Source organism: Squalius cephalus (genome assembly GCF_949319135.1).
Source record: "Squalius cephalus genome assembly, chromosome: 1".
NCBI classification, from domain to species: Eukaryota; Metazoa; Chordata; class Actinopteri; order Cypriniformes; family Leuciscidae; genus Squalius; species Squalius cephalus.
The window spans coordinates 50785807-50799451 of record NC_137122.1 but is presented as its reverse complement, the minus strand read 5'-3'; the positions used below and the strand labels follow the sequence as shown (position 1 = coordinate 50799451).

General features: G+C 40.7%; 2 protein-coding genes across 2 annotated transcripts; both read right to left on the bottom strand.

The window, feature by feature from the left end:
• Positions 1–508: 508 nt before the first annotated feature.
• Positions 509–2058, bottom strand: LOC307172101 (C-signal-like; the record flags this gene model as incomplete). The annotated part of the gene is made up of 6 exons (XM_079894161.1): positions 509–641; positions 780–890; positions 1238–1399; positions 1495–1682; positions 1785–1839; positions 1918–2058. 6 exons carry the CDS (start codon positions 2056–2058, stop codon positions 528–530), a joined length of 771 nt encoding a protein of 256 aa, XP_079750287.1. The 3' UTR covers positions 509–527.
• A 5180-nt stretch (positions 2059–7238) lies between these two features.
• LOC307162053 (C-signal-like) lies at positions 7239–8768 on the bottom strand (the record flags this gene model as incomplete). Its single annotated transcript, XM_079877119.1, has 6 exons — positions 7239–7352; positions 7491–7601; positions 7948–8109; positions 8205–8392; positions 8495–8549; positions 8628–8768. 6 exons carry the CDS (start codon positions 8766–8768, stop codon positions 7239–7241), a joined length of 771 nt encoding a protein of 256 aa, XP_079733245.1.
• Positions 8769–13645: the final 4877 nt, after the last annotated feature.

The window sequence follows — 13645 nt, the reverse complement described above, 5'->3', positions numbered from 1 at the left end:
ATGGACAGTTTGTATAATTTACTGATATTTATTTTTACCTCATATATAAATGTCACTATGTAACAAAATATCAAATCAAAAAATTGTGTTGTATTTATTGTGCTTTTCACAATGCTACGTTTAGTACAAGTCATATATCATCTTGCTAATCCCAGTAGATAGTTTATTAAACTATTAAGGATAAAATGTAAATGTAAATTAAATGTAAATTAACGATTTAAATTAAACCATCCCGTATTGTTTGCTGAGGTGCATGTAGTAGCATGTATGTCTAAATATGTGAAGGGTTAACAGGTTTTTTTTTCTTCTTATTGAAATGAATGCAAAAAAAGTTCGGAAAAATGACAATATTGCAGTATTGTTTGTTTAGTTAGTTCTATTGTATTGAACACAGAATCAGGTTACCATGTTGTCTGATATAAAAGTTAATGACGTTGCTTATCACTTTTTATATGATGGGTAATACAAGGCATATAGATTAACACTTCGTTGGCCTTCCTTATGGAAGACTGGTTTGTTCTTCTGTTTTACCAGGGCATAGTTTTTCCCGTGTAGTCCATGAATCCACCATGCTGTTTCTCAGTAAGGCTGCCAAAGACACGCATCATCCCCTCCACACTTGTCCTGGTGTCGATATGTGCCTGGTGGACAAACAGAGAATAACATGCAATTAAAATAGTGTAATGTTGACAAACAGAAACCACCTGTGTGCTTTTGTGCCTCATTTTTGGTTTCACCCCATTACAGCAAATCACCTTTATTACTTAATCTAGATGTACCTTATCTCCCCCCATGTCTGTTTTCACGTATCCTGGGTGAATGGAAATGCAGAGGATCTCATCTGCCTTTAAGTCCCTAGCAGTATACACAGTCAACATGTTTAGACCTGCCTGAAATGAAAACAGATGCATGACAAAGTTTGTTAACACTGCAACCACTTCTAATTTGTTTTTCAGTTTCTAATAAGTTGAGACAGTGTTTGATAAGAACGTATGTTCAGGCAGTATAGCAGTCAATGAATAGATAAATTTGCACATGGCTCATTTGTATAATCTTTACTCATTATTACACTATTATTATTACATGTGTAGAGTCCCGAATGAACAAAGAGAAAAAAAAAAAACCTATTTGAAATCTATTCTGACCATTCAGACTGAAACACATTTCCAAATATCTGATTTTAATAGAGTTTCAAACTACATTTTCCTGCCTGTCTCAAAATAGTCTTCTTGTGTACCTTGCTGATACTGTATGGGAAGAGCGGGAATGGCTCTGTCTCTGCTGCCACGAGGCTCATAGATGATGAATTTGTGGACATGTTGATCACAGCTGCTTTATCACATGACATCCCTGGTTTTCCACTGGCTTTAGCTGCTGCACGCAGATACGGCAGGTACTCCTGATTAAAGACATTCACAACCAAGTGTTTTAGATATTGCAAGAAATCTAGACTGGTTTTAGATTAGTCTTGTTCCCCAAAACTCTTTCCATTACCCTAATGACAAATAAAGGTCCCATCACGTTGGTGTTGAAGGCTTGGATCATGTCCTCAACGGTGGTGCTCCACATGGATTTTTGTGGTAACACTGCAGCATTATTTATGATCAGGTTCAAACCATTCTTGCCCAGTAGAGAACCCACTTTCTTGACAGATTCTTTGATACTGCATGGATCAGCAACATCTAATATCGGCAGAAAAATTATCAGTTGTAAAAAGGTTATTTCTAACCTCAGAAAACAACTATTACTGTAAAGTAAAGTCTAAAAGACAAATCCACATTTACCAAGCTTCACAATGGTGACAACGCCTGGATGTTTTTTGGCCAATTCTCTCAGTGCCTGAATCAGAAAGAAAATGTGAATGATAAAATGCACATTTCTATAGATGTCTTCTGTCCTAAGCTCTTGAATACTCACCTCAGAATTGGTCCCATCTGGGTCACGACATGCAGCAAAAATTTGGGAGCAAAGGGCCTCCAGGAGTTGCTTGACAATTTCTAGACCCAAGCCTCGGTTGGCCCCGGTCACAAGAGCACTACACGCCTTTAACGTTGCCATGTTCAAAGATGATCAGTCTGATGATATCACCCAACCTGCCTCTCTATCAGGCTTTTTGTATGGGATGCAGAGTGGACGCCACACCCCATATCACACTGGTTTGTCATATTGTTTATAAGAGAGAGAACCTTGCTGAGTCGACATGATATTTCAAAGTGACTGAGCATAAACTTATCGGCACTAATAGATTTGAGTAATAAAACTCAGTTATATTACTTTATTAAAATCATATACACTGTTTCTGAAGTGAGAGTAGAGATTAAAGGTCTGAGCTAGAAAACACAGCAAGGTACAGTGGGGAGAACAAGTATCTGATACACTGCCGATTTTGCAGGTTTTCCTACGTACAAAGCATGTAGATGTCTGTCATTTTTATCATAGGTACACTTCAACTGTGAGAGACGGAATCTAAAACAAAAATCCAGAAAATCACATATGATTTTTAAATAATTAATTTGCATTTTATTGAATTACATAAATATTTGATCACCTACCAACCAGTAAGAATTCCGCCTCTCACAGACCTGTTAGTTTTTCTTTAAGAAGCCCTCCTGTTCTCCACTCATTACCTGTATTAACTGCACCCATTTGAACTCATTACCTGTATAAAAGACACCTGTCCACACACTCAAACAGACTCCAACCTCTCCACAATGGCCAAGACCAGAGAGCTGTGTAAGGACATCAGGGATAAAATTGTAGACCTGCACAAGGCTGGGACGTGCTACAGGACAATAGGTAAGCAGCTTGGTGAGAAGGCAACAACTGTTGGCACAATTATTAGAAAATGGAAGATGTTCAAGATGACGGTCAGTCTCCCTCGGTCTGGGGCACCATGCAAGATCTCACCTCGTGGGGCATCAATGATCATGAGGAAGGTGAGGGATCAGCACAGAACTACAGGGCAGGACCTGGTCAATGACCTGAAGAGAGCTGGCACCACAGTCTCAAAGAAAACCATTAGTAACACATTACGCCGTCATGGATTAAAATCCTGCAGCGCACGCAAGGTCCCCCTGCTCAAGCCAGCGCATGTCCAGGCCTGTCTGAAGTTTGCCAATGACCATCTGGATGATCCAGAGGAGGAATGGGAGAAGGTCATGTGGTCTCATGAGACAAAAATAGAGCTTTTTGGTCTAAACTCCACTCGCCATGTTTGGAGGAAGAAGCCAAACGCTGCTACCATCTTGTCTGGAGACACTGGCTCGGGGGTGGCCATCTTGTCCGGAGACACTGGCTCGGCAGCGGCCATCTTGTCCGGAGGCACTGGCTTGGCGGACGTGACGTGAACAGTCTCTGGATCGGCGGACATGACGTGAACAGCGGCGGCCATCTCTGCTGAGGGCTCAGGCGACGTGGCAGCGGCCATCTTGTCCGGAGACACTGGCTCGGCGGCGGCCATCTTGCCCGGAGACACTGGCTCGGCGGAGACTAGCACTGCCTGGTGTCTTCAGGGTTGATGTGAAGTAGCTCTAGCATGGCAGGGCTGACGTGAAGAGACTCAGGCTGAGGGGATACTGTGGGTTCACGGAGCTCCTCCTCTACCCCGCCCACAGTAAATGAGCCGCTCAACAAAAGGGCCAGATCAATATAGTGCTCTAAAGTCCCGTGAGGATCATGCAAGGGCATGAATGAACTGAGCGGTTCAGATAGTCCTCCCCGAAAAAAGATCATAAGGCATTCTGTGTTCATTGAGGTGAGATGTGCCAGTTCAATAAACTCTTCGACATACCTCTCAATCGGCCGATTCCCCTGACGGAGACGCAGGATTTGTACTGCTGTATCCATGGTTGGCATTGCTGCTGGATCTTGGTGTGGCGAAGTTTTCTGTCACGAAACTGCTCCAAGACACAGACGTGAGATCCAAATGCAGCTTTATTTTAAGGCGTAATCCAGAATCATAAACACAAGCAGAGGGTCAAGCACAGGAAGGCAGTCCAAACAAACAAACAAACAAACAAACAAACAAACAAACAAACAGGCAGGGGTCAGAGGCAAAAGAGTAATCCAGGGAACAGGGCAAGAAATAGTGATGTTACATATGACACTGAAGCTTCGATGCGCGTATCACATAAGCGACACAATTTGTAGTGAAGCCCCGTATCGAGGCGTGTATTGGTTTACTAGAGTCACGTGATCGATGACAAACGAAGCCTCACTTTCTGTCAAGTCACGTGCGCGTTTCGCTTTGGGTGTCAGAAGGCTCGAACTTCAGATCTATTTAACGAGTCATTGTTGCCTCAGCTCAGTCTGGTTGATATTTACAATTATTGATATTGACATTTAATAACAGATGATCCTATTAGACAATGTCCTTATTCATTGTGTGTGTGTGTGTGTGTGTGTAGAGAGAGAGAGAGAGAGAGAGAGAGAGAGAGAGAGAGAGAGACATTAAATCTTAATGAATCATATAAGCATATAAGCTATTATATGTTATTGTCACACTTAAATGAGAAAATGAATTTATTTAATGAACAAATCAAACACAAACATGTAAGGCTTTTATTTGTACACATAACATTGAAACTATGGAGTGTGTTGTGGTTGCTTCATCTGCCAGAGCTTCTAACACAGGCTTCTGGCTGCTTTATTTTAAATAAGCACCAGATGGCGCTGTTCTCGACACTCTCGAAGCTTTGAATCTTTTCCCGGAACAGTCAGGGGAAAGCCTCAGTGATTCATGAGGCTTCATTTCCCCATCCCTAGCAAGAAATCCAAAAACCAAGAAACATGAAACATGAAACATGAAACATGAAACATGAAACATGAAACCAGGGAGAATGCTCAGAATTGCAGTGTGACACTAAAACAAAACTTCGCAGTGAGTGAATGAGTGAACATGGAATAAATAGGCTGAGACTAACAAGGTAATGAGATACAGGTGAATGCAATCAGTGATGATGAGTCCGGGCAGTGAGTTCTGGGAAATGCAGTTTGTGAGTGAAACATGATAGTCTGGTGTGGAGTGCCCTCTGGTGGCTCCCAAGGGCACTCCAGCTGGTGACCGTTACAATACCTTTGTTTGGTAGTGTATATTTTGAAGTTTTATGGACAGTTTGTATATGTTTGTATAATTTACTTATATTAATTTTTACCTCATATATAAATGTCACTATGTAACAAAATATCAAATCAAAAAATTCTGTTGTATTTATTGTGCTTTTCACAATGCTACGTTTAGTACAAGTCATATATCAGCTTGCTAATCCCAGTAGATAGTTTATTAAACTATTAAGGATAAAAGGATATTTATCAAAATGTAAATTAACGATTTAAATTAACAAACCATCCCGTATTGTTTGCTGAGGTGCATGTAGTAGCATGTACAGTGCCCTCCACAATTAATGGCACCCCTGGTAAATATGATCAAAACTGGCTGTAAAAAATAAATCTGCATCGTTTATCCTTTTGATCTTTCATTCAAAAAATGTGCAAAATTCTAACCTTTCATTGAAGTAAAAGAATTGAAAGTGGGGGGAAATCACATTATGAAATAAATGTTTTTCTCCAAAACACGTTGGCCACAATTATTGGCACCCCTAGAATTTTTTACCAGTAAAATATCTCTGAAGTATATTCCCATTAATATTTACCTTTTTTAGCACACCTGACTAGGAACATGAAACTGTTCAGCTATGACTTCGTGTTTCACAGGAGTTTAAATATGAGGAAACACAAAGGCCAAATTCCCTTAATCATCCATCACAATGAGTAAAACCAAAGAATATAGTTCTGATGCGCAGCAAAAGATTGTTGACCATCACAAAATAGAAAGTGGCTGTAAGACAATAGCTAAAGAATTGAAAATCCCCATTTTGACCATCAGGGCAATAATTAAGAAGTTATAATCAACTAAAGATGTTACAAATCTGCAGGAAGAGGACGTGTGTCTATACTGTCTTAATGCACGGCGAGGATGAAAGTTTGAGTGGCCAAAGACTCTTCAAGGATCACAGATGGAGAATTGCAGGGATTAGTTGAGTCTTGGGGTCAGAAAGCCAAAAAAAAAAAACCTAAAAAAAACCCTACATCCCCACATGTTGTTTGGGAGGGTTTCAAGAAAAATCCTCCTCGCTCCTCCAAAAATAAACTCCAGCATATTCAGTTGTCAGACACGGCTGGATCTTCAAAAAGGACCGGATTCTGTGGTCAAATGAGACTAAAAAAGGGCTTTTTGGCAGCAAACCCAGCTGATGTGTTTGGTGCAAACAGGGATAAAAAGTACCCCATGCCTACGGTTAAATATACTGCTGGATCTTATATGTTGTGGGCCTATTTATTTGCTGGAGGTCCTGGACATCTTGTTCAGATACATGATATTATGGATTCTAGCAAATACCAACAGATAAAAAATCAAAACCTGACGGCCTCTGCTAGAAATCTTATAATGGGCCGTGGTTGGATCTTCATTCAGGACAACGGTCCAAAACAAACATCAAAATCAACACAAAAATGGGTAACTGAGCACAAAATGAAGCTTCTGCCATGACCGTCCCAGTTCCCTGACCTGATGAGTGGAGTGAACTGAAGAGAAGAAGCACTAACATGGATCTGGGAATCTGAAGGATCTGGAGAGATTCTGTATGGAGGAATGGTCTCTGATCTCTTGTCAGGTGTTCTCCAAACTCATCAGGCATTATAGGAGGAGACTCAGAGCTGGTATCTTGTCAAAAGGAGATTGCAAAAAGTATTTAATAAAAGGGTGCCAATAATTGTGGCCAACGTGTTTTGGAGAAAAACATTTATTTCATAATGTGATTTCCCCCCCACATTCAATACTTTTACTTAAATGAAAGGTTAGAATTTTGCAATTTTTTTGAATGAAAGATCAAAAGGATAAACAATGCAGATTTATTTTTTACAGCCAGTTTTGATCATATTTATCAGGGGTGCCATTAATTGTGGAGGGCACTGTATGTCTAAATATGTGAAGTGTTGACAGGTTTTTTTTTCTTTTCTTCTTATTGAAATGAATGCACAAAAAGTTCGGAAAAATGACAATATTGCAGTATTGTTTGTTTAGTTAGTTTTATTGTATTGAACACAAAATCAAGTTACCATGTTGTCTGACATAAAAGTTAATGACGTTGCTTATCACTTTTTATATGATGGGTAATACAAGGCATATAGATTAACACTTCTTTGGCCTTCCTTATGGAAGACTGGTTTGTTCTTCTGTTTTACCAGGGCATAGTTTTTCCAGTGTAGTCCATGAATCCACCATGCTGTTTCTCAGTAAGGCTGCCAAAGACACGCATCATCCCCTCCACACTTGTCCTGGTGTCGATATGTGCCTGGTGGACAAACAGAGAATAACATGCAATTAAAATAGTGTAATGTTGACAAACAGAAACCACCTGTGTGCTTTTGTGCCTCATTTATGGTTTCACCCCATTACAGCAAATCACCTTTATTACTTAATCTAGATGTACCTTATCTCCCCCCATGTCTGTTTTCACGTATCCTGGGTGAATGGAAATGCAGAGGATCTCATCTGCCTTTAAGTCCCTTGCAGTATACACAGTCAACATGTTTAGACCTGCCTGAAAGGAAAACAGATGCATGACAAAGTTTGTTAACACTGCAACCACTTCTAATTTGTTTTTCAGTTTCTAATAAGTTGAGACAGTGTTTGATAAGAACGTATGTTCAGGGAGTATAGCAGTCAATGAATAGATAAATTTGCACATGGCTCATTTGTATAATCTTTACTCATTATTACACTATTATTATTACATGTGTAGAGTCCCGAATAAACAAAGAGAAAAAAAAAAAACTCTTTGAAATCTATTCTGACCATTCAGACTGAAACACATTTCCAAATATCTGCTTTTAATAGAGTTTCAAACTACATTTTCCTGCCTGTCTCAAAAAGGTCTTCTTGTGTACCTTGCTGATACTGTATGGGAAGAGCGGGAATGGCTCTGTCTCTGCTGCCACGAGGCTCATAGATGATGAATTTGTGGACATGTTGATCACAGCTGCTTTATCACATGACATCCCTGGTTTTCCACTGGCTTTAGCTGCTGCACGCAGATACGGCAGGTACTCCTGATTAAAGACATTCACAACCAAGTGTTTTAGATATTGCAAGAAATCTAGACTTGTTTTAGATTAGTCTTGTTCCCCAAAACTCTTTCCATTACCCTAATGACAAATAAAGGCCCCATCACGTTGGTGTTGAAGGCTTGGATCATGTCCTCAACGGTGGTGCTCCACATGGATTTTTGTGGTAACACTGCAGCATTATTTATGATCAGGTTCAAACCATTCTTGCCCAGTAGAGAACCCACTTTCTTGGCAGATTCTTTGATACTGCATGGATCAGCAACATCTAATATCGGCAGAAAAATTATCAGTTGTAAAAAGGTTATTTCTAACCTCAGAAAACAACTATTACTGTAAAGTAAAGTCTAAAAGACAAATCCACATTTACCAAGCTTCACAATGGTGACAACGCCTGGATGTTTTTTGGCCAGTTCTCTCAGTGCCTGAATCAGAAAGAAAATGTGAATGATAAAATGCACATTTCTATAGATGTCTTCTGTCCTAAGCTCTTGAATACTCACCTCAGAATTGGTCCCATCTGGGTCACGACATGCAGCAAAAATTTGGGAGCAACGGGCCTCCAGGAGTTGCTTGACAATTTCTAGACCCAAGCCTCGGTTGGCCCCGGTCACGAGAGCACTACACGCCTTTAACGTTGCCATGTTCAAAGATGATCAGTCTGATGATATCACCCAACCTGCCTCTCTATCAGGCTTTTTATATGGGATGCAGAGTGGACGCCACACCCCATATCACACTGGTTTGTCATATTGTTTATAAGAGAGAGAACCTTGCTGAGTCGACATGATATTTCAAAGTGACTGAGCATAAACTTATCGGCACTAATAGATTTGAGTAATAAAACTCAGTTATATTACTTTATTAAAATCATATACACTGTTTCTGAAGTGAGAGTAGAGATTAAAGGTCTGAGCTAGAAAACACAGCAAGGTACAGTGGGGAGAACAAGTATCTGATACACTGCCGATTTTGCAGGTTTTCCTACGTACAAAGCATGTAGATGTCTGTCATTTTTATCATAGGTACACTTCAACTGTGAGAGACGGAATCTAAAACAAAAATCCAGAAAATCACATATGATTTTTAAATAATTCATTTGCATTTTATTGAATTACTTAAGTATTTGATCACCTACCAACCAGTAAGAATTCCGGCTCTAACAGACCTGTTAGTTTTTCTTTAAGAAGCCCTCCTGTTCTCCACTCATTACCTATATTAACTGCACCCGTTTGAACTCATTACCTGTATAAAAGACACCTGTCCACACACTCAATCAAACAAACAGATTCCAACCTCTCCACAATGGCCAAGACCAGAGAGCTGTGTAAGGACATCAGGGATAAAATTGTAGACCTGCACAAGGCTGGGATGGCCTACAGGACAATAGGTAAGCAGCTTGGTGAGAAGGCAACAACTGTTGGCACAATTATTAGAAAATGGAAGATGTTCAAGATGACGGTCAGTCTCCCTCGGTCTGGGGCACCATGCAAGATCTCACCTCGTGGGGCATCAATGATCATGAGGAAGGTGAGGGATCAGCACAGAACTACACGGCAGGACCTGGTCAATGACCTGAAGAGAGCTGGGACCACAGTCTCAAAGAAAACCATTAGTAACACATTACGCCGTCATGGATTAAAATCCTGCAGCGCAAGCAAGGTCCCCCTGCTCAAGCCAGCGCATGTCCAGGCCTGTCTGAAGTTTGCCAATGACCATGTCCAGAGGAGGAATGGGAGAAGGTCATGTGGTCTCATGAGACAAAAATAGAGCTTTTCGGTCTAAACTCCACTCGCCGTGTTTGGAGGAAGAAGAAGCCAAACGCTGCTACTCCTGCATGGACTCCACAACCACAGCGGCGTCTTGATTTGAGTGATCATATATATTTTAATCACAATTTATGGTTAGGTTAAAGTTAATCCTCTGGGGTTGACAAACGCGCCGGCGCATTTTGCTGGATTTTTTCACATAGCGGCAAAATATGAATATGCCTAAAGAGAGGGCGCGCTATTGATATCAACTCAATAAAACTCATCAGATGCATGTACTTTACGTTGTCTTGTGACCCTGTGAGTCACTCTCCATTTTAGAGTCTGACAGCAGCTGTCAATTAATCCGTCACTGCGGGACTCAGGTGCACGCCCCCCCGCTCAGCCCCGCCCTCGGTTCGTCCCCTCTATCTCCGCTGGGGTCTGCCCACTTTTCCAGCATTTTTCAAATATTGCCAGTGGGTGGAGTCAGGCTCTGACCAGGGGTTTAGTTACCCATTAACAATGTGTGCAGTGTGGCAGGGTGCATTACTCTGCCACTTCCACCAGGAAACACCATTGTCATGAAGGGATGTACCTGGTCTGCAACAATGTTTAGGTAGGTGGTACGTGTCAAATTTACGACCACATGAATGGCAGGACCAGGGTTTCCCAGAAGAACATTGACCAGAGAATCACACTCTCTTGTCGTCGTCTGATGCGCTTTCGACGGTGGACTGGGGTTATCATAGGCACTCTGATTGGTCTGCAGCCCCATACGCAGCAGAGTGCGATGCACAGTGTGTTGTGACACATTCCTCCCATCATTAAAATGTTGTGTGACTTATGTCACAGTAGACCTTCTGTTGGCTTGGACCAGACTGGACAGCCTTCGTTGCCCTCATGCATCGAGGGGTCTTGGGTGCCCACAGCCTGTCGCCAGTTTGTGGTTTCTCCCTTGTCTGACCACTGTTGGTAAATTTGTGGGGGTTCTTTTAAAAAATGACTCATGACAGGATCCGAACTTTGCCAGTGGTTTCATACTATTTGCTCAAACTCTTTGCTTAAGGCTGAATACTGGATTACACAAAACAATGAATTATTAACAGCTTCCGAACGTATTCTATTGAGACATTCTTTCTGATCTATATTTATGAATCGTTCAGCAGCCTTTTAATAAAATTTTCAGCGTAGCCTCTTTCATGAAACCTTTGATTTAAATCCTTACATTGTTTCTTACATGTTTCATTATACTTACACTTTTGTTCATCTTCGGAACACAAATTAAGATATTTTTGATGAAATCTGAGAGCTGGCTCACTCCTTTATAGGCTTCTATGTAATTTCATCTGCCAGCCCAGAAAAGTTAGTAAAGACAATGTTAAAATAGTCAAAGTGACTACAGTGGCTCAACCGTAAGTTTATCAAGCGACGAGAATACTTTTTGTGCGCAAAAACAAACAAAAATAACGACTTTATTCAACTATTCATTTTCTTCTGTGTGGGCCTTCACATAGTGTAACAGCGCAGCGCAGCTCTTCTGGGTTGTATGTCAGAATGTAGGCTCACTATTGAACAGCATCACACACGACCAATGTCGGCTGGTTCATTTATACAATATACAATGTACATTTGTTTACAAAACAATAACGTAAGAAGAAATCAATAGCCTGTATAACACCATCATGTGGAATGTTAGTGTTTAATGATTCCACATCTAGTGTGACAAGTAAGACAATATTAGGAGGCAATTTAACACCAAACAAGACAGAAGGTTCAAGACCCAGACCGTATGCTCCTGACACAACAAACACTGGAGAGCACAAAGCCGAGGGAATAAGCCCAAAGTGGTGCGCTCACCATCACATGTAACATCTAACTTGTACTGCAGTGTACTGCTTAATTGCTTTTTATTATTAGTGTTTTATTGTATGAAATATCAAATTGTCATGTTTGTCATGAACAAATTAAGTGCTTTTGACTGGGTGTGGCCTTGCCCCTAAATTCCACCAACTGCAGAACGGCTGCGGATCCGCTCCGGAACGGCGGCGGAGTCAATAGGTTTCCATTAAAGTCAATGTGTGTATTTTCACTGACTGCGGAACGGCTGCGTTTCGACTCCGGCGATCCGCAGCCCTCCGGAGCAGATCGCAGAGCTTCTATTTTTGCTGGATGCCGGAGAGCTCCGCAGCAATTCAGCACTTATATCGCGCGATCATATGTGAATTTGCAAGATCTCGTGGGTCCTCGTGACTTCAGCTGTCAGTCATGGCCGCAGCCGTTCCATAACAAATCCGGACCTGGTGGGTATTGAAGGACGGTGGAGCACAGGGCCGACACGCAGCGGAGCCGATCTGCAGCCGTTCCGCAGTTGGTGGAAATTAGGGGTTATAATGATTAATAGGGCAGTGTAAATCCCTCCAAGGCATACGCAGTAGTTGTCTTGCTACTGGTTTAATTGAAGACATTTCTCCAAATCCACTGTGAAAACTAAACAGTATAACAAAGTACAGAAATTACATCAGCTTGACACAAAGCGAAAGTCTGCGCAAAAGCGCGTGCAAGAGATGTAATGTAATTTTACTGACACAAAATACAGACAAATAAAACAAAATACCTCGTTGGCTGCATGCTGCGAGAAAGGGAAATAGTCTTTGAATCTCCTTACAAACGTTCAAGTCCTTTGTGACGAGAATAAATCTTTCTCTGAGCATACATATCTGTGCTTGCTGCTTGCTTGCATGAACTATGATTCTGATGTGAAGTTCGCAAATAAACTGGAATCAATCCTTCAAAATAAAGGTACTGCAACTTATAATAAATAAATAATGTATAAATGTATAAATAACAAACAACTTAAATTCTAAATTATGAACGTGATTATAGAAAAAATAAACAAATTATATATAAATTATATCAACAATATAATGGCAGCATTTACAGGCAGTTTGGACCTGGACCAGCTTTTTGGTGACCTCTCATATTGTTCTTTTGTTTGACCAGGTCACCGTTTCTCCAATGTAGTCCAAGAATCCGCCGTGCTGCTTCTCAGTAAGGCTGCCAATAACATGCAGAATTCCCTCCACACTTTCTTGGTGGTGCCTGGAGAAAATAAAAATATGGCTATCATCCATCCATTTCCCAAATTGCTTATCTAATGAATATCTTCAGAACACCTGGAATATAGTGCATGAAAATGTTTGTGTTTTTATAAAAAAAAAAAGAAAAAAAGTCAGCTTACAGTAATAACCATTACGAACAGTATCAGATCTGGATCGGTCCTGTCTGACCAATATGCAATCTGGCAAAAACTGTCGGTATCGGACATGATACCAATACTGAGCATCCCTAATCAAGTGTCAAAAGTGTCAGAAAAAAGGGAAAAGCCATTGCAACCCGCAAACAACTACAAACAATGCAAATAACAAACGACTGAAAAAAAGTGGTAGCTCTCTTATATAATGGTGCAGCATTGTCTTTGGGTCTAGATGGTCAAGTCAAGTCAACTTCATTTATATAGTGCTTTTTACAATACAGATTGTATCAAAGCAGCTTCACAGTGATAACATGAAAATAATAAAACAAAGTTTGTTTCTAGAAGAAAATTGCGTCATCGTCCACCTTAAGTAAGGCAGATCAAAAATATTGTTGAATATTAAATGTCCCCATCTAAGCAAGCCAAAAGCCAATCATTTTTCTATTAATTTTAGAATGTCCTGTGGAAAACCAACTTGTTAACGTTGGCCGGCAGAAGTGCGATCATGGTTTTCCTG